At 41.3% G+C, this 24,817-nt stretch overlaps 1 protein-coding gene across 3 annotated transcripts in view; it reads left to right on the top strand.

Moving 5' to 3' along the window:
* Window positions 1-23,777, top strand: part of epn2 (epsin 2) — a 75,627-nt gene extending 51,850 nt beyond the window's left edge. For all 3 annotated transcript variants that reach the window (XM_070901105.1, XM_070901107.1, XM_070901106.1), the window contains exons 4-9: window positions 38-145; window positions 1,723-1,876; window positions 2,576-2,743; window positions 9,549-9,644; window positions 12,890-13,108; window positions 17,016-23,777. In XM_070901105.1, coding sequence (XP_070757206.1) covers window positions 38-145; window positions 1,723-1,876; window positions 2,576-2,743; window positions 9,549-9,644; window positions 12,890-13,108; window positions 17,016-17,335 — 1,065 coding nt within the window. In that variant the 3' untranslated portion in view covers window positions 17,336-23,777. The remainder of the gene's footprint in view (window positions 1-37; window positions 146-1,722; window positions 1,877-2,575; window positions 2,744-9,548; window positions 9,645-12,889; window positions 13,109-17,015) is intronic.
* Window positions 23,778-24,817: the final 1,040 nt, after the last annotated feature.

The raw sequence follows: 24,817 nt of genomic DNA, 5'->3' as shown, positions 1-24,817 counted from the left end.
TTGTTGGTAACTAATTTTGTCCTGTAATTCTGGCCAGGAGGATCGCCTTCGCCGTGGTGATGATCTTCGGCTTCAGATGGCTTTGGAGGAAAGTCGCAGAAATTCAGCTGTAATAGTGGGTAGCTCAGCTCCGAAGAAGAAAAAGGTGAGAGTTGCACTGTCTGCTTCTGAATATAATCTAGGCTGCCATAAATATAAGTAAATCACTAAAATCTAATAAGGGATTCAGGAGAAACATCTTTACCCGGAGGGTGGCTAGAGTGTGGAACCCTCTACCACAAGGAGTAGTTGAGATGAATAGCTTAGATGCATTTAAGGAGAAGCTAGATAAGCACATGAGGGATAAAGGAATAGAAGGATATGTTGATGGGGTTAGCTGAAGAAAGGTAGGAGGAGGCTGGTGTGGAGCATAAACACCGGCATGGACTTTGGGCTGAATGGTTGTTTCTGTGTGCTACTTTATAATTGGAGGAGTTATATTTCTAGATTCATGGTCTATGGATAAGTTAGTTTTGAAATTAAAAGGCATGTTTTAAGGCTACTATGTTTTGGGGTGGGGGGGCGGGGGGTGGTGGGCGGAATGGGGGTGGTGGGCGGAATGGGGGTGGTAATTTGACTTGGCAAATATTAACATTTCAAGAGTATCTCGTTATTTAATAACCTATTATGAAAAATTGATTTAAACATTTTTTTTTAAATTTTTCCAATGCAAAATGATCAATTTTTTTCAACTGCTATATCACTCCTCTTAGTACAAGTGCAGCATTGAGAAACCGGAACCCTTGGGACCGAGGCTGTTCCAAATACCAGGCTTTTCTGGACTTTCGATCGTCTTTCTGACGTCACAAATCCGGAAACACCCGAGCCTAGGTTCGAGAATTTCCAGATTTCGGAACGGGATGGAGGGGGGGTCCCTGCTCCCGCTCCCGCTGAGGACCTGTTCAGGCCGCCGGCCCCGCGATGAGGACATCAGGCGAGGCCCCCACCGCCGAGGGGCTGGCTGGGCGAGGAGGCCCTGAGGTAAGGGCAGCTGCGCTGGGCGGTGAGGCGAGGAAAGACGTTGGGCAGCGGCGGGACCCCAAGGTCGGCAGGGTCAGCGGGTCTGGACTCTGGACGGGTCTGGACTCTGGACGACCCTACCACCGATCGGTCCGGATTCTGGAACTCCGTATTTTCGACGCTGCACCTGTAAATCAGGATACTGATTGGTATCGTACCATGGAGTAGTGGGACACTGGTTTGTATCAATCTCCATTTGCTGATTTCTCGGTTATCAGTTATGCTGTTATGGGAGGTGAAAACCAGAAGCTGAATATTTTGCCATAGACAGGAAGAGTCAACCATTCTTGCACAGCTCCCACAACCACGTGAAAGTGACATTGGGAAAAATTTACCTGCCCTTTCTTTCACTTGTGGATGGTACAGGAAAGAATAAGTACCAGTGAGGGAGGCTTCCCACAGTCTGCCAGTTTTCAAAAAAAGGTTTTGCTCAATAATTTTTGAGTCCTGAAAGTAAGAGTATGAATTAATTATAGAAAAGATTTAATTTTTTTTTAAAATGTACTCCAATTTGGAATTCTTAAAATCTGCAAACTACTTTGAATGATGTATCAGCCTGAATTTATCTCTGGTCAGAATGTTTTTGTTTCACAGTAATGTTTTTTTCAGTATTTCCTTTGAGTAACCTTTCCTTTTCCTTTCCTCCTCCCAATTAAATACCAGGCACCCATTATTGCCTTCATGGATCCCTCGTCAGCAGCAGCACCACAAAAAAATGCAACCTGGCAAATATCTATCCGACCAGTTCATATAGAAAAATCTGACCCATGGGGAGGAGCAGGCAGCCCAGTAGCATCTGACCCATGGCAATCACTTGGTAAGACTACTTGACAATAAAAGAGCCCTTTCATTTGTGTGTCATGATAATGTTGCAGGGTCCTTTGTAAATTAACTTAAATGATAATTTAAATTTTTTAACACTAAATTCCTATTTTGCTGTATTATTACTTTGCTTAATTCAAAGTATTGAACATCTTGAATTTTTTCAGTGTAAAAAAAAAATAACATCAGTAGACTGCAATTTAATAAGCAATTAAATATGAAATGATGTATCAACCTGAATTAAATATATTGAAACAGTAGAGACATCTGAATATCTTCTACTAAATATTAAGCTACTGGAGTTCATCTTTAAAACAATCACTCAGCCAAATATAATGCAGGACAATTTCCTTTGATGAGATGAGAAGCTTATTCTGTAGGTAGTGCCATAGAATGTAAACTCACCAGCGAAGTATTTAATTCATTAGTGACAGATATTTTTTTAAATTTAGTTTTTCAAATAGGTACTCAAGTCTTGCTTTCAGTTGGTAATCACCCTGTTCTTCATCTAGTAGCCTGGCCAGGAACTGCCAATATTTACCCATTGTAGGTAACCAAGTTCAAATATCAATTTATATTGTAACTGGATGGGAGTCTAGAGCCACATATGATTATCTTATTCTTAGCTGAATTGTGCATTAAAAAATGCATTTTTATCAGATGGTACCAAGGTTTTTGTCTTATTTGGTTCTAGATACCAAACCGACTGCTGCTGTTGATCCTTGGGGTGCTTCTGCTTTATCTGCCTCACAGACACTTCCTAAAAGTGTAGACCCATGGACGTCTTCGCAGACCACCTCTGCTGGTATGAAGTCTTCAGCAGACCCCTGGGGACCAAGTCCTTCGGCTGATTCTATTTCTGGTAAGCCTATTGAGTCCTGTGGAGGTAAAATTGTGATTTTCCAGTTTGCCATCTATTGTCAGTATCATGCCCTCCAAGAGCAGGCGTAATACAGGAATATGCATAGTAAAGGTCTTCTATTCTTCCCTTAGAAGTTGCGTCACATCATCTGATGAATACACTTTCTGCTACACTAATGGTATTTTTAAAATTCCAACATTGTCAACCTTTGAATTATCCCCCCGAGTGAAACTTGATAAAGTATCAATTAATACTGGATTATGAGCAACTTTTTACTGCCCATTGGACACATGGTTGATGCAGCCAAAAATCATTTATTTCTGCTGTCTGAAAAGTTAAGTGAAAATTGAACTCCATTGCATTTGTCTGGCCAAACTTCAAGCCCATGTCTAGAAGTGAAAGGGTTGCATATTGTCCTATCATATTGCCCATTCTGCCAAATTGAAAGAATTTAAATTTTTTTACAATCTTATAACTTATTTCTGTTCATTACTTCGATTTGCAAAGAAATATTATGAGTAAGAAATTGTAGCTGTGTTTATCATTTCACCATGACTTTTTAAAGCCAAACCAGCTATAGATTTATTTGTAGGTCCAGTGACTAATGGCATCCATCCAATGAACTTCATATTTCAATTAGATCCTAGCAACATAAATTGCTGCTGCCCTGTTAATATAGCATTCAAGCTGCATGTATTCAAAAGCCTGTCAATATTTTTTAAAACATCTGATGCAATCCTGATATTCTGATGACTAACTGGAACATTTCGTAAATATTGTGTCTGATCTTAGTTCCAAAGCATACCAGAGACATCTAGGGACAGCAGGGCATTACTGCCTCTGCTTTAACTCCATGGGCCCAAATTTCCCCATGAATTGAACTGTTTTTTTTGGTGTAACTTGATTTTTCTGGTGTTTCTTTTTAGATGCAAATATGGCCATTTAATTTGTGTCAGTGTAAGTGAGTTAGTTAGGTTTTTTTCTTAGGTCAGTTTTTTTTTTCAAAAGGGGGCGTTCCCAGCCACTTACACCATTTATTTCAATTTGGCCAGAAAAAAGTTCTACTAAACTAACTTAGGGCAGCGTATGTGTCCACTTTTGTCCGCACAGAAAGACCTTACTTACAGTTAAGGAATCGGTGCAAGTAACTACATTTAAAGCACCACCAAGCACCAAACAAAGCACAAAAAGTAATAAGCAATTAATTAACAAATAAAATTGAAGGAACCCTGCACCTAAAGCACCAAAACCAAAGTAATAAGCAATCAATAAATAACACAAAAAAATAGAAGGAACCCTGCACCTAAAGCACCAAAATTAATCAGTAAATAACAAATAAAAAAATAAAACTCCTATCTTAGGGAATGCAGCGGGCCGCCGATGAGGGAGCCCATTCGGCCAGGGCTAGGGACAGCGTGCTTCGGCCCCTCCCACACAGCCTGCAGCGTGTGTTTGCCGAAACGGCCTGCCAGGAGCTACTGCACATGCGTGCTTACTCTAGCTCCGCCCCCCTCTCATCATTGTACGCCACGCCAGCTCCACAGATGGCCCGAGAATTGGCCATGATCGCAGGGAGTTTTTCCGGCGTTGCTTTTGAGGTAAAATGTCGGCGAGGGGCTCGGAGATGCGCGGAAAAAAACGGAGGGCCAAATTTGGGCCCCGAGTACCCAGTAATGATTTCCTGCAAATTGTACTAGAGTCTAAATAGTTTTAGAATTATAGATTATGGGGGGAAGAAATTGGTTATTTTGCGCCTCCCTTTAGCGCCACTAATGCAAATGAGTTTACGACCTGGTGCGGCAAGAACAGCAACTCCCACTATATTCGGCAGGAGTTTTGCAGTGGCGGTAAGACGTAGCTCCGTGGAACAAAAATTGGCTCTCTCCCCCTGATTGTTTGCCCGCCATTTAACAATGACAGCTTCAGCAGTCGGGTTTCAGTCGGCTGGAGGAACGCTATTTAAAGGCGCCAGCATCTGGTTTACTTTTTGTCGGCCAATAATGGTCTCGTTAGTTTCACATAGGCAGACAGGCCTTTTGACTGATATGAGCGATTTGCAGTTGAAGGAGTGTTCTGGCTCATAAAGATTTGTGATTTTCATTGAGGGTAGATTTGAAAGTACAACATTTAGATCGTTTCATGGAGGCTCTGGACCTCAACCTCCAGCATCACTGTGGGAGGCAACTGAGGCACCGAGAGAGAGTGGCCAGAGATAGGAGGGCTAACAGTACTCCCAACAGGAGACCTTACCCTCCCAGTGTATTCTGTCAGCAGTTCTCCTACATCAATTTCACTGAGGAACAGTATGTTCGAAGGCTTTGCTTCAGCAAGGATGTGGTCACAGAGCTCTACCACCTCCTGCAACCAGACCTCAAGCCTCAGACCAAGGTGAGGGCAGCTGCCTCAGTGGCAGTCAAGGTCACCATCGCGCTCAATTTCTACGCCAGTGGAGACATCTCCAACATCTCACAGTTTGCCATCCATTGCTACATCTGCGACGTCACAGGTGCTCTCTACAGGAGGAGGAGGGACTGCATCTCCTTCCCCATGACCAGAGGGAAACAACACGAGCATGCATGTGGCTTTGTCGGGATAGTAGGCCTCCCCATGGTGCAGGATGCCATTGACTGCACCCATGTCGCTTTACTGGCACCGCATAACAATCCTGAGGTATTACGTATCCGCAAAGGCTACGTGTTCACTGTGCAGTTGGTGTGCGACCACACAAACCAAATTCTCACAATCAGTGCCCACAATCCTGGCAGCAGCCATGATGCATTCATCCTGCGTCAGCTGGTGTGCCAGCTCTCTCCCAGCCACCACATCAAGCTCGCTGGGAGACTAGGGCTATCCGCTCTCCACCTGGCTCATGCCTCCCCACCGCAACCCCAACACTCGTGCCCAGCACTTGTATAATGAGAGCCATGCTGCCACCAGAAACATAATTGAGCAAACCATCGGAGTGCTCAAGCAATGGTTCTGCTGCCTTGACCACTCGGGAGGAGTCCACCAGTACTTGGCTGAACGGGTGACCCTTTTCGTCATCGTCATCTACTGCACCCTACACAACTTGGCCATCATGAGGGCACAGCCATTGCTATCAGGCATAGCTCCACCACTTCAGGAGGAGGACGACGAGAAGAAGCAGGAACAGCAGCGACTGAAGAGGCAGGCTCTCAATCGGCCTTCTGGAAGGCCGGTCCGCGACCGCCTCACCACTTCTAGGTCACTGCCTGGTGGTTCTGCACATCCCCAATCATTACATCAATTTCTCATTCCATACCACTCCCCAAAAATGGAATGAGAGACTGCACCAAATTAAAATGTTAACCAAAAACATTAACCACATATATGCACAACAATTAAATTGACTTCAACCTTGCATCCCCTCTTAACACTGCCTTTTTCTATTCTACTGCTCCAACATAGCATCTCTCCAGTGGCTGCAGTAGGGCTGGTGGAAGGCTGCTGAGTGTCAGAGCCAGAGACTACAAATGGCCTTGCAGGAAGCCCTCGACCTACGTTGGGCCTCGAAGGCCCGGATGTAGACTGCACCACCTCAGGCTGGGTGGCGGCAGTCTGGGCTGGCTGGATGAAAGGCAGCGACAAATGCAATGGTGGAGTGGCAGTGGTGGGATCAGGAATGCTGTCATCCTGAGAAAGAACAGCAGGTTCCTGTTCGTCTGACCCATTCCCCCGCGGCAGCACCTCGGCATCCCTACCAATCTGCTGGAGCACAGATTGGTGGGCTGCTGCGACACTGAGAGATTCCCGGTGGACTGTGGTGGACCCAGCGACGCTGGCACAAGTCAGAGTTTGCATGGCATCCAGCTGAGACTACATGAGAGCAGTCTGAGCTTCGATGCCAGCAACCATTGTCTACATGACAGCACTAAGACGTTGTGTGGTTTCCCCCTATGCTTCACTGGAAGCTGCCACATCACCCATGACACACATCATGAGGTCTGGGTCCCCACGATGTCTCTGGGAGTCCACCAACGTCTGCAGACTGGAAATGATAGGCTCCATGGTGTGCACAGAGCTCTGTGCAATGTTGGAGGCGTACTCCTCCACATTCCTTACTATTGTCGAGAGGCTCTCGGGCATGCTTGCCATTGCACACACCATCTCGCAGTGCATGGCCATCATCCTTTTGTGAACGCCTCCCCATTGAGGTCCTCATCGGAGTCCTGTGCAGCACAACTCACCCTCCGGGCAGCTGGCTCCCTTGGCCTTGCTGTAGCTCGCTCGTCCCCAGTGCTTCATCCAGTGCAGACCCTGTACTAAGCTTGCCTCTAACTATCGTGTAGTGCCAGTCTCTCAGGTGGTGCCTGCAAGTGAGAAATGCTGTGACGCAGTGCTTTGGTCTACCTCAATCTCATTGGGGGGGCGGGGGGGGGCTGCTCATCTGGTTGCTGATTATCTGAAAGCATAAAGGCACAAGACTCATGTTAAGGTGAGGGCAGGGGGACAGGAATGGAGCAAGGAATGCAGACAGTATCGGGAGCTAAAAAGTGAAACCCTTCTGATGAGGGGGAAGTGAGGTGAGAAAAGGAGAGGGGATGAAGATATCATTGTGGCCCCCAATGGGATCCACGTTGCCGACAGCCACGGTGCCCACCACCTGCTGCCCAATGAGTTGCAGCACTCGCTCCTCCAGGTCTGAGGTTCTCCACTGCCTGTCCTCTGCTGCTCCCTCCTATTGTGCGCCATCTTGGCCTGCAAAAGAAACAAATGTGCGAGAGTCAGAGTGCAGCTATGTGTCTGGGAGATATGCCAGCCGTTGTTGAATAGCTGTGAATGTAGGCGTGAGATGTAGATGTGAGTAGGTGCAGATGTTTGGTGGGGGAGTGGTGCTTTGCGCAATGTGCACAGAGGTTCAGATGCTGGGATGTAAGACCTGTTGAAGCATGTATTTACCTTGACCCACCCGACTGAGGCTGCATTGCACGACATTACTGTCCGAGACCTCCTTCTGCCACTTCCCTCCGTGTTACCCTGAAGACCTGGGGCAATGGCCTCCTTCCACTGGCCGAGAACAGCGCTTCCCTCCTTTGTTCCATTGCAGCCACCAATGCGACATCTGTGAACCGACGAGCTCTCTCCCTGGGATTTGAATTGGGAGCAGCCATAGCTATGAGGTGTTTCACTTGCTCGCAGGTCGCCTTCAGATCCAGGAATGCTGAAAATGAGCAGCTGCACACTGATACGACCTCCGCTTTAAGAGCTGGAATGACCCAGTGTGAAAGATTGAAGGATGATTGCTGAATGCAATGCACCTGAAATTCGGTAGCGCCCCACTGAGATCATTAGCGCTTGATTTAGCGCCCCTTCCTTCCTGGGGCACTAAAGCCCAATTTAGTAGGAGTTCAGAATCCTTAGCACTGTAGGAAGTGTAGAAATTACCCCTCTCCCTGTCCAGCAGGTTATAAAGTTCAGACTTGAGATTTATGAGAAATTACACAAACCACACGAGTTCTGCCTTTAACCTTTTATCGACAAAGACAGATTCAAAACCCCTAACCACTATTTGAGCAGTACACCAGTAATGTTACAAGAAATCATACGTACAGCCACCCGCAGATGATCAGTCCAGCGTTGATTGTCAGTCTTACTTCCCTGACTGCAATAGTTCTTAATCGGTGAGATGATCATTCTCAAACCACTCCCTCCAACTGCAGCAACTATATTTTTTGATCACTGTCTTTTATACAGGTTTTCTTGCTTTTCCCAGTAAATCAATAATCCAGGATCATGAGAAGCTTTCTTTTAATGTCCGATTTGAATTCTGAGAGTTGTGAAATTTTCATACATCACACATCCTGCGTTCGCTGCCTTTATCAAAGCTCACATTGTCAAAAGAGTTTGCAGATGTTGGTAATAAGCCCATCTGGTCAAACCTCACATGTTACCTTGCGTCTTGTTCTTCAGAGCTTCCCAGATTTGACCTCCTCTCGGTAAACACAAGCATTTGGCTGCTCCGTTGCAGTCGTGAAGTTTACAGATTTTCTTGAAATAAAAGGGGATTTGTTTATCACAGATGCTGCCTGACCCACTGAGATTTCCAGCATTTTCGAATTTTATTTCAGATTCCAGCATCCGCAGTATTTTGCTTTTGTATTTGTTTATCTCTAGTTGTATTGACCACCCCCTGCCGTCCTGCTCATTGTTCTAGGTTATCTGAACACAGCCTTCGAACTCACAAAGCAGTTTACGAGCTTCCAACAACTTTGTTTACAAGTTTACATACCTGTTCCAACAAATGCCTGCAACCTTTATTTCATTTTGGAAAACCTTTTACTTCGCAGACCATTTTTAATATATGCCAGAATTAAGGATCTGTATATTCTTACAATGCCTGGTGCTAAATTTTCAAAATTACAAAAGTTAGCATCCCAATCAGGACGCTACAGAATTTCTCCCCCTTTGGGACTTTCAGGACTATAGATTAAGCACACAATTTTAAAGCAAATCTGTTCCTGCTTGGTAGTTTAACAATTGACTGCAAAACCTTGTATTGCACTTTTTGTAAATAACATGCACTCTTAAATGACTACTATATTTAACAAAAAAACAAGTAACAAAGGATTTAGCTTGGGTAAATTATGCATGCTTGCCTTTGATGAGTGTTCTAATCATTGCTTATCAGAATTGAGCTGTGTAATTTGTTAATAATGGTCTAAACACCAATAAAGTATTGATGCTGCAAGATTGTAAAGCTGACTTAAATGAATTGTCATGTGAAGTAAATCTTAAATTATAATCTACTGTGATTTCCCTTCCACACCTCCCACCCCCATTGCAGGCAGTACAGTTTTTGACCCCTTCAGCACCTTAAATGGTGCAGCAAAGGACGACTTTGCTGATTTTGAGGACCTTCGAGCTTCATCAAAAAAAACAGGTAATAAAATGCTTATTTTGTTTACCTATGTCTCCAGAGTAATTTTGCCTCTTGATCCAATTTCATAGATGCAAGCGATTCTTCAGCATGGTAGCCACTTAACCCTGCTAGGTGTAACAATAATGTTTTCCAGAATGTTCAATCCCATGTGATGGTTCTTTTACCGGAGAGTTCAGCTGGCGTTTACAATGGGCCAAAAATCGCGGTCTCATGGGCGCGGATGATGTTCGCACGCCGAAAACCGGCACTTGCGAACTGTCAATATGTTCCAACCCATCCCCGGGAGAAGGGCTTTTGCGGGCAGAGATTTGGGATGTTTTCCGAACTCTTGCCCAGCGAATGTCCTTCAAGCAGATGTAAGGTCTGTTTTTATCAGAGCAAGAGTTTTAAAAGAAAGAAAAATAAAATGTTATCAATAATCTTTATATTAAAAACCCTGCCCATTAAGGTAAGTTTAGTTTTCACCTATTAAAACATTTCAAAAAAAATAATTTTTTGGCTAAAACATTTAATTAAATTCAATTTTAAATATGTGAAGTAACATTCTTATTTTAAATGTTTTGTGTTTTTGGGGTAAACCCATTCATAGAAATGGTGATCTCCATACAAACTGAAATCACCAATACTGTCAATGGGGATACGCCATTTTCATTGGTCCAGCCCATGGGATCCTAGGCTGCACATACACTCTTGGAATACGTGGGCCCCTAAGCTGGACTGCGCAGCTAGGCCTCGGAGCACAAGTCTAAGTTCTTCCGTGACCACCAGCAACTTTGGTTTTAAAAAAAAAATTCGGTCAGAGGTATCCGCCCCGCGTGAAGCCTCCGATCGCAATTTCGGAGCCATTATTCATTCTCAAATGTGCCATTTCCAATACATGTTCCTCCAAGTATATACGTAATTTGTGTTTTATGTTTTTTCTGACACATCTCTGGTACAAGATACTCAGTGGGAAGTCTTTGAATACGGATTTTAATCCCACAAGTAAATGAGACCGACATAGACGTGTAGCTGCAGTGTTTGTGAGCTATTTTGTTTCCCTTATCTGAGAGTTAACTGTGATATTCGACAACTTGCCATTGAACATCCATTTTATATTTATAGACTAGAAGAGACCCGCTAACATTTGCAGTCAAATTAGTATCTTTATTGCAACAGTACTTGTTTAGACTGTTATCATCATCATCGTCTATAGAATCAACGCTGTTGTCCCCGCCCTCTCTCCCCCTTCCCCTCTCCCGCTCCCGCCGCATGCTTCTCTCAGCTCCTCAGCAACGTCCAGGGAAGCCCGTGCCCTGCCCATTGACTGACTGACTTATTATAGATGGTAGCAGTTCCAAGGCTGTAATTCACTCTCATGCTTACAACTGTCAAAATAAAATTGTCACATTAAGTAATTTCTAATCGACAGAACCCCAAGATTAAAGTGCAGCCTTAAATTCAGTGCCACTCTTTTTAAAACAAAATTTAGTATTTTTATTAAACAACATTTTAAGTTATTTTAGTGCAGGTGCATGGGGGAGGCAATGTAATGACTCTGAAAGGATAATTGATGTGTGGCATCATACAGCCTACAATAATCCAATTCTGGCCTTTCATCATTCCTGCTGGGTTCTTCTAATTTTTAAAGGAAACAATTATTATATTTTGACCGTATCCTTAAAGCTCAGCTCATCTGTCCACTCAGTAACTCCATAATAAGCAAATTATGTTCCTTTTGAACAAGGAATGAATGTAAATCCAATTAATAGGAAACATTTTATATTCATCAAATTTTCTTCTATTTAAAAAATTTTTTTTTTCAGGTTCATATTTTCATGGATATTGTAAAATCGGCCAATGATAATTTTTTCCAGTTGCAATGATTTTTATGTCTGCCCTTTTTTCTTAAGTGCAGAATAAAGAGGAAGATGTTTCAGGTTGCAGGTGGCTATAAGGAATGCATCAGTGCTGGGGAAGTGGCGAGTTATTATGGTTTGGTAGTCCTGGAAGACGGTTTGGTGTTCTGGGAGCAGTTGTTATTGAGGAGCAGGAACCATTGACCTTTGAATAATTGGCAAGGGTGTCTATGTTCTGGGAGTGATACGTTGAGAATGTAGAAGTTGTGGGAAGGGTTACTGGGCTGTGGCAGTGGTGGTCTTGGGATGCGAGAACACTGGGATGGTGCTGGCAGGGGGTTGGCGGGGTGGTTGCTGGGTGTGCAAAGTACGAGGAGGTAGATAAATGGGGTCTATAAGCATCTTTCAAAATTAGAAGCAACAGGAGGTAGATAGCAAGCACTGGATGCGGTGTGATGTCTGAGCGTGGGACTACCAGAGGAGGAAATTGAGGGAGAAGCAAGCTGAGAGAAAATATGACCAAACCTATCTAAATTTCGCAGTCCCCAAAAAAAGTTTTTGGAAGGAATACAATTTACAGTTAGGAGTTACAGTATAAGTTTCTCTTAAGATACTAATAGGAATCACAAGTTACTCAGAGAAGTTTTAGCATTTCCCTGATGCTCTCATTTTCCATCCCCCTTTTCTAAGATTGAGAATATATCTATCCCATGTGTTGCACAAAAGATTATAAATGCTTTAGCTGAAGTCATAGCTTTCCATGATTCCCTTGTCTTGAAAGGTTGCGAAGGTGTGACCTACAGTTCAAGGAATAAAATTTAGTTTCTTGATGCAAGCAATAAGAACCAGCCTCCAAAACGAAAGTATCCATATCACCTTACTGCCTGTGAGCTAATATTCACATTGAGAACAATTGAAGTTTTTTGTTAAACAGAATATTGTGTGGTTACAACAGATCAGTAGCAAAAGTTTTGACATTTCCCACTATAAGGAGGGGGATTAATGTTATGCAGCTTTTCAACCATAAATGCTGTTTCCATGTTTAGATCAATGGTGGTTGTTATCAATAAACAAAGGTTAAATATTAAAGCTGTCAGGATGTTGGACAAGATTGTGATTTTATGGTTAAATTTGTTGATCCAGTAGATTTTAGTGCATGCAGCATTTGTAAGCACTATTGATACCTACAGAGGACAGTTAACATTATAGTAAAAACACTGTTGTACTTGAGTAATTGGTTTAATTCAGATTACTGTACACAGGAAATGATACAGACCAGTGGATATAAAGATACAATAATTCAAGTAATTACAGTTAGCATTTGATAGCTGTGCATCCTGCATTATTGAATTGCCTTGGAAGTTATTTTTAAACTTTGAGTTAAATGTTTGTCAATTTTTACTTTAGGTGAGAATGACCTGTTGGGAGGAAGTTCTAGGCCCAGTGGTTCAATTAGTCCAGATTTATTTGATGATCAGTTCACTAGTTCGGCACCATCAAGGCAGACTGCTGCCCGGAAAACACCAGAGTCCTTTCTGGGCCCTAATGCAGCTTTGGTGAATCTGGATTCTCTGGTATCCAAACCTGTGCAACCTTCCAGTATATCTAATCCTTTCCTGGCTTCAGGTATGAATTTGATTAATGATTTCCTTGTAAATTGAACTCTGCTCCCTTTTCTGAAGTGTAGTGGTACTGCTGTGTGAATCACAACTCTTATGATTTTAGTAATAGTTTTGAGATTATTTTGTGTCAGGGCTTGTATATTTGGTTGTCTTTCTATATAGTGGAATTTATTAAAAATAGATTGAGAATATGCGTGAGAACATCGCACTTGAGGCTTTCATACGAGCATTCAACTTTCTGTAAGATGGCTAATTCCAAATCTAATCAGATAATTAAATGACAGATTTCCCCATGCCCCACACTGCAGTTGTTATTTGTACTCTCCTCAAAGTGGAGACATTGAGAAATATTGGTTCTTTTCCACCACATCTGAGAGATAGGTTAAACCAGTATGTTTGTCGTACAACAGCTCAGGAAATTGACTCTGGCATTTTAGTAAGTGTTTGTGGTTATTGTGGTTCCTTCCAAGTCAATAGAACACGGCAGTGAGAGCTCAGTAGATGTGGAGAAGACATGATGTGAAAGGGAAATTACTATCTGAAGCTTTACTTCCCCAACTGATGTGCATACATCACGCTTTGCCGCTTGCTTCTTTCTTGATCATATTGTGTTAGAAAGGGAAATTATTATTGATGACGCAAAGTTGTTTAATTGTCATTAAAATATGTTGGCAATTACGATCATTTTACTATTTCTGAGACAATGTAAAGGAAGTGCAGATAGTGATAATAAATGGAAAGCCAACGTCCTTGCACTGAGGCCCAAAGCGTTGAATGGTTCTCTGATCTTTTACACACAATCTCTTCTCTTTGCAAGAAACACGCCGTGAAGTTAACAAATAACCCTTCGACAAATTGCTTAAACTGCTTCACCAGCCAATATCTATGTTACAATTTTCAGGCTGTTCCATTTATTTCTTTCATGCATAGCAACATGGAATATTCTCATAAGTGAGCCATCACTCCTTGAAAACTGCAGGATGACCATTTACAGATAGCACCTGGTAATGTAGCATTGTCCAGGGTCAAAACAAACACCCTCATAAATCATTTGCTCACTGGAAATGAGACAAGCCATCTCAGTTTTGCCTACTCTTCACATAACAGAGGAAGAATTATGCCTCTTTGTTTACTGCCCAGTTAACGCAGTTGCACTCGGCAAGAAGTTCACTCTACTTGCATCTAGCATGCTGATTACGTGACCCCCTGCATCCCTTGCTTGAGCAGGCCGAACACTTATGGCTATTTCACCGCAGACAAGCTATGGTGTAGAACTGTTACTATGCCTAATGGCCTCCTTTTGTGAAGTAAACATCTATGATTCTATGATGCCACGTTGGACTTCCCTGAACAATTGATATTATGTTCCCGAGATAAAATGACTCCTTAAACTTGCACTATGCTATGCATCCAGCACTCTGGCTGCCTTTCCATTTAACAGCTCTGATCTCATTCTGTTTGTTTGCTACTGCTAATTTACTTTTAAAAATGTGAACAGCCTATTTTTGGTCTATTCTTGTAGGTGATATTCTTATCCGTACTTGGCTGCGAGTATTGTTAAAAGTCATGCTCAGCACCATAATTGAGGCCTCACTCGTGAACCTTGTACATACAGTATTGGATAATGTGGAAGGAAATGAATCCCTTGCTCTTCTTCAAATAGTGCCATGGGATCTTTTACGTATCCTGGATGGGCAGATGGGGCCTCAGTTCAATGTCGCATCAGCGAGACAGCATCTCCGACAGTACAGCGCTCCCTCAGTATTGCACTGGAGTGTGAGCTTCAATTTTGTGCTTGAGTCTCTGGAGTGAGGCTTAATGTTTCCTCATCAGTCAGTTGTAGTTTGCAGCATATGAGTACTACAACAGGTTCAGGAAAAGTTGGAGAAATGCCATTTTGAAAAGTTGTAGAAGTACATGAAGCAGTGAATGACCCAAACATTAACCACTGACATGGTTCAATGTGCTGAGCCCTCGGTCATACTGCTTCCACCATTTTTTGCACTTATTTTCTTAGTCGATTTATCATGAAATTGTGAACAAGAAGCATCATGTATCAGTCTGGGATTTTATACATAGAAAATGCAAATAGGACATCGTATTTCATTCAGCTAGAGATCTCCTAACTAGTTGGATCAATATGGAGGCAGGATTGTCTGCTTTCTTCTGGAAATTTATTGCTTCTGAATCGCTACCTTAGATGCTGGGCTGGATGCATTTGGTTTGGATAGCTTGCGATTGGTTGCCTGTTTGTACTTGTACTCTATATTATGGTCCAGTGCAAGCCCAAATGTACTCTCAACCTAGTATTTGATGCAAGTCTTGAGCTATTGCTGGTCGAGGGAAACTGAAATAAAGAAAATCTGCATTTCTTGCTGTTTTTGTTCTGATTTGTTCCACTACAAACTCCATTCCCTAGCCACTGACTCCATCCCTCTCCCCAACTTCTGTCTGAGGCTGAACCATGCTGTTTGCAACCTTGGTGTCATATTTGACCCTGATATTAGCTTTTGACCAAATATCCGCGGCATAACTAAGACCGCCTATTTCCACCTCCGTAACATCGCCCATCTCCACCCTTATCTCAGCTTATCCACTGCTGAAGCCCTCATCCATACCTTTGTTACCTCTAAACTTGACTCTTCCAACGCACTCCTGGCTGGCCTCCCACATTCTACCCTACGTAAACTAGATGTGATCCAAAACTCGGCTGCCCGTGTCCGAACTCTCACCAAGTCCCGGTTACCCATTACCCCTGTGCTCGCTGACCTACATTGGCTTCTGGTTAAGCAATGCCTCGATTTCAAAATTCTAATCCTTATTTTCAAATCCCTCCATGGCCTCTCCCTTCCCTATCTCTGTCATCTTCTTTAGTTTCCCCCCCCTCCCCCCGAGATGTCTGAGCTCCTCTAATTCTGCCCTCTTGAGCATCCCTGATTATAATCACCTAACCATTGGTGCTTGTGCCTTCTGTTGCCTCGGCCCCTACGCTCTGGAACTCCCTACCTAAACCTCTCCGCCTCTCTACCTCTCTCTTCTCCTTCAAGACGCTGCTAAAAACATACCTTTTTGACCAAGCTTTTGGTCACCTGTGCTAGTTTCTACTTATGCAGCTCGGTGTCAAATTTTTTATCTTATAGTACTCCTGTGAAGTGCCATGGGACATTTCACTACTTTAAAGGCGCTATATAAATACAAGTTGTTGTTGATTTACCTTGAAATAGTTTGCAGGCCTCCAGAACAAACTCCGTACCATTATGCACCCCCCCCCCTCCCATCGACCATTGTCTCAGGCTTAACCAGACTATTTACATTCTCAGCATCTTTTTCAATCCCAAACTGAGCTTTCCAACATATAGACTGCCTACTTCCACCTTCATAACGTCATCCACCTTCATAACGTCAACCACCTCCTAATATCAGCATCCATTTTTGTCTGATTGTACCTCTGTGAAATACCATGGAACATTTTTCTACATTACTGGCACTGTATAAAGGCAAACAATTGTCTTTACAATGTATGTGGATGAAAATTAGAAATCTTAAACCTGTTGTGTGCAATACAAATGCAAACATGCAATACCTTTCTAAAGGAATTCCTGATAATCGAAAGGAATCCAGATGGATTTCTCAGTGTTGTTCCTATGCTATGCTGCGATATATTTAAAATACACAAATGATTGAATTCTTTGTGTGGAGAGGGTACTTTAATAATTCTGTCTGTTACTGTGGTACACAGCCATATCCTTTGGTAGCCAAGTAATGTAAGGCCATTATAAAAGAGTCTGTAAAATGGGCAATTAAATTGTCTACTTTCAAAGACGTTATTTAATGCAACAATATTTGTTTGTTGTCTTGTAAAAACTTACATTTATTTTACTGATGTTCAATTATAACTTTTTTTTTTGTAGGTTCAACTCCAGTCCAGGTCACACAGATTAATCCCTTTCAAATTAACCAGCCGCAGCCTCCTACATTGAACCAAATGCGAGCAAGTCCTTTGATGGCCCCAGGACAGTCTACATTTGGCACCATGCCTGCAGTCAGTATGGAGCCAATGCCACTTGCCTCCATGTCAGCACCAATGGCAATGGGCATGGTTCCAGTGCCAGTTATTGGTAGGATGGGTACAGGAATGAACAGTGCCGGAACAATGCCCCAACCACTTTTCTCAACAGGCGTCCCTCCTCCTACATCCCAGACTTCTACAACTAATCCTTTCTTATTATAAAAGACCAGAGGAAATACTTTCATTACAGAGAGTAAACCTAGATAGGAGCTTGGCTAGCTGAGTTAATGTATTCTAGACTGCATTTATAGGTGTGGTGAGGAAACCGTTGCAGTAGGTTTGGATTTTGCTGTGCTGATTTTTATGAAGTACACTGACTGGTTAATTTTCACTATTTTCTAAAGAAGCTATTTGCTGCCAATGGAGGTATCATATGGTGACTGAACATTTAGTTGTACAGTAGTAACGTGAATCTAATATTCACACCTATTGAATCCTCCAATCCTTAAGTGCATATTACAGTTTGTCCAAAGGTAACATAGTGTTTTGTGTGGTATATTCACTGTTTACACTGTTTTTGCATATTTCACATGTCACCTGACTGTTGACCTGTTTCAAAAACAAATTATAAAGGCCACAATGACTGTTTTCAGGAATTAGAAGTTTGCTTCCTAATCAAAAAAAGCAAATATGAAACTTAAATAACCAAAATCACAACACCAATAAACCTACAAAACCCTGATTGCATAGCTGATGAAAAGATAATTTTACAAACCTGTTCTTAGCAGTAAGGAATTTTTAATTGTGCTTTGTTCTGAAAAGGCTGTTACAAAGTTGCTTTTGAATTTGGACTGTTGCATGCACCTTTAATCGCTGTTTGAAGTAACGTTCTAGGCACTGGATGCTATTTAAGCAGAAGGTATCAGTTATTGTTCAGTATTAATTAATCATGGTTCAGTACTGTGATCATTCAAAATCATTGCAATGACAACGAACAAACTATTTACAAAAGTTTCAGTGACTTGGTGAAGAGATTATTTTTTTAAGTGGTAGAAAGCTGCATGCATCAGTCAGTTTCTGTTAGTGAAATATAGGATTTGCTAATGATGACAATGACTATTCTCTAGAATATTTAAAAACACTTGTCCAGGTGAGAGATTGTAGTGTTCACCATTGTTAATGCAACAAAGTAGACACCATACATTTTGGGCCCAAATTTGCCCAGGAGTTGCTCTCTTTTTTTTTTTGGAGCAACTTGACTTTTCTGGAGTATCTTAAAAATCCCCATTCTGCACATTCAATTTGCGCCAGTGTAAGTGAGTTAGTTAGGATTTGTTTTTGTTTCATTTTTTTTTCAAAAGGGGGCGTTACCAGCCACCTATGCCCGTTTTGGCCATTTAAGCCACTTTGCACAGCTAATAGTTGCTTCAAACTAACTTAGGCCAGCGTTTGTGGCCGCACAGAAAACCCTTGCAGAGAGTTAAGAAATCAGCGCAGGTAGGTACTTAATGACTTGACTTAAGAATATGAATAGGATCAAACAGCTATACAGGACATATAACAAACTTCGCAAAGTTAATTTACTATACAACAGAAACATTCATGAAGGCTTAAACTGCAAAAATAAAAGAAGTAGAGAAAACATATTTACATTTTTTTTTCAAAATATCCAAATAAAAACAGTTACCCCCCCCCCATCAAAACTCTTCCCCATCCCCCAACAAAACACTCTCTCTCTCGCTCTCTCTCTCTCGCTCTCTCTCTGCCCCCCCACCCCCAATCAAAACTCTCTCCTCCCCCAATCAAAACTCTCTCCTCCCCACCCCCAGCCTCCCATCAAAACTCTCTCCTCTTTTCCCCCCCCCCCAATCAAAACTCCACCCCCGCCGATCAAAACACTCTCCTCACTAGACAAAACGCAACCATCAATAAATAAAAATAATAAAACTCAAGTCCTACCTCGGCCCGGGAAGGGTGCGGGAGGCCACTCGGCCGGGGATAGGTACGGGACTCTATGATGTGCAGCAGCCTGGCGCGCGTCGTGAGGCCACTTGGCCTGGGATAGGGGAGGGACATTGGGTCCCACGCTGCAGAGGAGCTACTGCGCATGTGCGAAACCTCCAGTGCACATGCATTGAGCTGCCGGCACTCTTGAGCGCAGAGCCCTAGCTCCGCCCCCTAATTGAATTGCTACGCCACGTCAAGCCATGGGAGAGGCCACAGAGTGGCCAGAATGCGGGGACAACTTTTTGGCACCGTTTTTATCCTAGGAAGTCGGCGCATCTCACGTGAGTACGCCGAAAAAAACGGGTGGGCCAAATTTGGGCCCTTGGTAAATACAGAGTTTAAACAAAAAAAAAATTTGCGTCAATATAACTTTTGAATCTAGGTGCTTTTTATTTCTTTTAGATTTTACTAAGTAAAGCAAATCATTAAGCTAATTCAGACTCGACATGCAGTTAATCCTGTACACTTTGCACAGCTTTTTTTTAATAGACGAGTCTTCATGTATAAGTTAAATAGCCAAGTTTTAGAGTCTGTAATTTGCAACCATATTGTAGTTTACAAAAGTTTTATGCTATTTTTAACCTTTCTGTCTAGGGATTTTGGTAAGATTTTGCAAGCGTGTTTTTTATCTGCTTTAAAACATTATGTTGACAGGTGCCATGAAATGTGCGGTCCAAATTGTATCTTTGCTTCATTGTTGAGAGAAAGATTAAGCACTGTATTTTAGAAAGAGAAAAGGGAATCCAATAATTGAGTGTATTTGTGTATTGTGTTCAGTGTGTCATGTTGCTTCAACACTAAGTGCATAGCAGTTTATAAAGTTTTGTAATGAATTTGAAAACAGATTTTCTTTTTGAATAAATGGATGACCAGCCAAGTCACTTAAAGATGAATTGCTATGCAGAGAAGGTAGATAGTAGTCCTACATTTTTATTTTAGTAACTTAAATGGGCAGACTACAGTAATCAGTCCATGCATTGCTTTTAATGAATGAGGAATTTTTTATCCTCTTAAGGTGGCATGAGTGGGTTGTGAGTTCTGAGAGTGCGTGTTTTGCGCAGCTTTGGCTCGGAAGTCATGACCAACAGAAAGTTAGTATTCCTTTAAAGGGAACGTGAAAAGCTTGGATTTGTTTCCTTATCCAAATTCATTTACTTTTATAAAGAAAAACAACAATAACTTGCATTTCTATACTGTATCATTCATTAAGTACAAAGAGATTTCTTGGAGTGGTTTACAGGGCAGTGAGCAATCTGGCATTATAATTTTAGTGATCATCATTTGCTCAATGTAGTTATCAATTGCCAGGTACCATCTCTTCTAATATCACTTGACGTGTATAAAATATTTCATACCCACATTAGATAACTATGGTGAATAACCTGTCTCAATTTTTATCCTGCTCAGATCTGCATTCAGAGGTGAATTGATTGATTTTGTGTCACCTGTCATCCATATTTAAGTAAAATGCTGAGTTTCAGCTGATACTATTTTGCTTAGATACAGACAACAGGCTGTGAAAAAGAAAATACTTACAATAATAATTCTTTAAAATCTTGATGTGGAATAATTATTCGTGTCAAACTAATTTGTCTAGTTATAGCATATACAGGCTACAGTGGTGTGCACCTTATTTTTAAAAAATGTCATTACTAGCAATACAAGTATGGCATATTGTGTAACTTAGATTTTTCCAAATTTCTGAATATGAAAATTGTACTGCTTAAAGTTAATTTGACACTTTAGTGTGTGCATTTTTTTATACAAAAAGTGGTCATATAGATACCAAATATGGAAATGTCTCAAACAAAATTCATGCTAAGCAGGTTCATTTCAAACGTGACCCTATTTGACCTACCACATATATATTTATATTGTACAAGTCCAGATTTTTTGAATTTATTTTGAGTTCTTAGAAGGGTTCATGTGAGTGCGTGAGAGTATGCATGCTAAGAGTGCAGCCACTACTTGTATAGTCTTGCCTTTAGTCACTAGAATTTATACAAAGCTTCTGGTAAGATTTGTATCGACAACTGTTTTCACCATGTACTGTAAAAAAATGTATTTGCCGTCATTCTGTTTCATAACTTTGCATTAATTTAAATGTATGGTAGTCTGTCATCTGTAACTGTTGTATAACTTTGTGTACTGTAGCTATGTATTACTTTTACTACAGGAAGTTGTACAGTCATATTTTGATGGTCACTTACATAGATAATAACTTTAAATGCTTGTCCTTTTTTATTCAGTATCCTTAACACACTATGAATCAATTAAGCCATGGGATTGGAAAATCAAAAGAAGACATCTCAATTGAAACCTACATGACTTCCCCTTGCTGCAAGATGAAAGCCAACACCCCATGCACATGTCCTTTTTTTTCCCCACATGATCCAATCTTTATTTTATATGGCAGCCACTCCTAGCTGTCACTTATGTGACTTGGCTGAGTTTATTCTCTGCAATAAATCGCTTATTTGTGATGGATCAGGACCAAACCCATTTTCCCAACAAGCTTGGAGGAGGAGATACCTTGAGTGATCGCAGAGATGCTCCCGGTGCCCAGTTTCTTACTAAGTTTTAGGAAGACTTGGAGAGTAGTTTCAGGGTTGCATGAGCTCTTCCAAAACAAAATATTTTACATGATCATTGTAAGCCAGTGTTCAGGCAGGTTTTCAAGGCTGGTGGGTATGGACATGAAGGATACCTCCTTGTTAGTCACAGAATGCCAAAGGATATTTCTGTAATTCAGTATAATATGCTGTAAAATCTATGGTCTCAGTACCCAGGATCATCACGATGTATTTGTTTATTGCTGTGTATCTGCATTTCAGGAGTTTACACATTTACCCTATTACAGGCTATCAGACTGGGGAAAGTTTAAGTGGGGTAAACCATTTGGTAGACTTTTTTTTTAATAAAGTGAATCTGGAGAGATCCTACAAAATACCTTGAGGACATGTTTATAGGAGCTAGGTTCCAACAAGCACAAAAGCTAAGTGCCTGACAAGAGGGCAGTATCCTAAACATTGAAAACAAAATGACTGGTGGTACGCACATTGAGCAGCAAGGTTACAGCAAAACTACCTCAGTCACCAGTACTTTTTTATTGTTTGCACTCCTTCAAAAACATATCGCTGTAATAATTATCAGAAAAAATTACCTGTAGTTTTAGTTTTACATATAGGTTTAGTCTAAGATACAATATGTGCTAGTTTTATAATTGCTTTCATTCAGTTCTTTACATTTTCATTCAAAAATATCCACACTAACTTATTTTGTTGTCCTCTAATTGAGATAAAGTAGAAGTGTCCTTTAATAAATTACTAAAGATACATGACATGGGAGTTACTCAAGTTCAGAAAAATTCCGCTATTGATTTACATTATTTACAATGTAGGAGCTTACTAAGAATGTTTTAAATAAAAATATTTTCTGGAACTTGTGGAAACTCAAATGCTTATACCCTTAACTTATGAGCATTTGAGTGTGTATCTTCTTTGTTTCCTCCCCTTATTAGATTGTACATAACTCTGAGACCTATCGCCCAGAAAGTGTGTAAGCACTCTGCTTCTGTCAATGCTGCAAACCTGTGTGTCAGTGCCCTGGCATAGGGCTGCATGTTAAAGCCCAAACAGGCCTGAAACTCTTCAAATACAAGTGTTTATTGTATCTAATCTGTTTGGAATCAATGCATTGGATAACATAGCAAAGTTATCATTTTTGCATACAATTGAGAACTTTGACTTCCCCTCAAAATCTAGAGCTCCATTGTGCATATGCAGTCATCCATACACTTTGTTAGGTTGGATGTCCATGCCTTGGTTTCAGGGGGTGCCACATTATTCAATCTGGCTGGTGTATTTTAAACCTCCTTGCTAGTGTACACCACTCCAAGAAATTGAATCCAAGCTGGTTGCTTACTATTAACAGTTTGGTGTGCAAATGTTATGATGCAGATTGGATTGGGTGTTGCGTCAATTCTAGTTGTTAACCTGGAGCAATGCATTATTACAGTACAGCTGTACCACCAAACTCTCACCTTGATTAGATTACAGTGGAGGCAATAAAGCCAAAGGAGCATAGTTAGTGTACCTAGATTAAAATACTGGAAATTGGCTGATGCAGTCTGGTCTTTTCACGTATGCTATTTTACTGCTTATAAAAAAGAAATAAAGATAATCCGCTTTTCTTTGCGGTAGGGGAACGAGGAAGTGAAAGGCACTTGTATTATGCTGCGACAAGCAAGTCGTTGAGATTTTAATTAAAAAGCCCAGTAGAGGGATTGGTATCTTTTGATTTTCCAGTTATTTGGCTTGCATATTGTAAGGCAACAGTTAACTACATTTAAAGAATGAGGACTACTGCATATAATAGTGAGTAACCTACCTTTTTCAAGTATTATGTTCTATATATCTACCAAACTCATTCATGATGCTGGGAGCAGGCTGCTTTTTAGGGTATTATGCTCAACTGTCATTACTGTATAATATAATTTATCATTTGTACTATTGTGACATATGTTCTGTATCTTTTATTTTCTATGTAATGGTTTTGTAGCAAGTCACACAAAATGTTATTGTTTATGCCATTTGAACAGCAGTAACGATCAGGGGCCTGTTGCTTAAATGATGAAATTAAATTGTTGGTATGGTTACTGTGGTTTTGATACTTCATTTATTTTCCATAAGAAATATATATTTATAATACTGTATTACTAATTTGTATGCAAAGCCCACGTTTCTGCTCTTGGTTATGCCTTATTAACTATATAACCTACAATATATGCGTGCGTAATTGCAGTATTGACACTTGGGTGGCAAGAATCAGACATTGGATTTTGTTAACTGTTAACAAAAAATGTATTTGTTTGCCTTCGTGCATAACAACAGTGATTGCACTTCAAAAGCAATTAATTACTTTAGAAGCCTTTTGGTACATTCTAAAGATGTGATGAGGTGTTCTTTCCTCTACAAATTTGCAAGACATGGAATGAAATATCCATGTGTAGAAGCCATTTATCATTTTCATGGATCAATGGATTTGCCTTGTCAGTTCATAAACAATATAAACTAATGCAAAGACTTAATGAAATTTTACATTTTGTAAACAGAATATAAGGCTGAGGGATTTTCCTGGTCAGTGTAGCTCAATAGCACACTGGAGTGTAATTAGCCACTGAGCTCTCAGTAGGATCTCTTTGCATCTTCCGATTTCAGAGACCAGAACTAAGGCCCATAAATATAAGATAGTCATTAATAAACCCCAATAGGGAATTCACAAGAAACTTCTTTACCCAAAGAGTGGTTAGATTGTGAAACTCGCTGCCAAGGTAGTTGAGGCGAATAGCTAGATAAGCACGCGGGAGAAAGAATTAGAAGGATATGTTGGGGTTAAATGAAGGGTGGGAGGTGGCCCATGTAGAGCGTAAACACTGGCATGGATCTGTTTGGCAGAATGGCCTGTTTGCTGAAAATACTTTGTATTACAAAGATAAATGGACTCTGCAGTGACCCTTGATGCTGGTGCAGTGCTTAAAATGGGAATAAATGTAATCCTAGAAATCTACAGCGCAGAAGGAGGCCATTTCGGCCCATTGGATCCGCTCCAGCCGACAAAGAGCCACACGGCCCTCGGTCAGCAGCCCTGAAGGTTACATATCATCATAGGCAGTCCCTCGGGATCGAGGAAGACTTG

Source organism: Pristiophorus japonicus, chromosome 15 (genome assembly GCF_044704955.1).
Source record: "Pristiophorus japonicus isolate sPriJap1 chromosome 15, sPriJap1.hap1, whole genome shotgun sequence".
NCBI lineage: Eukaryota > Metazoa > Chordata > Chondrichthyes > Pristiophoridae > Pristiophorus > Pristiophorus japonicus.
The sequence above is the reverse complement of the archived record's forward strand: the minus strand, read 5'-3'. Positions and strand labels throughout refer to the sequence as shown.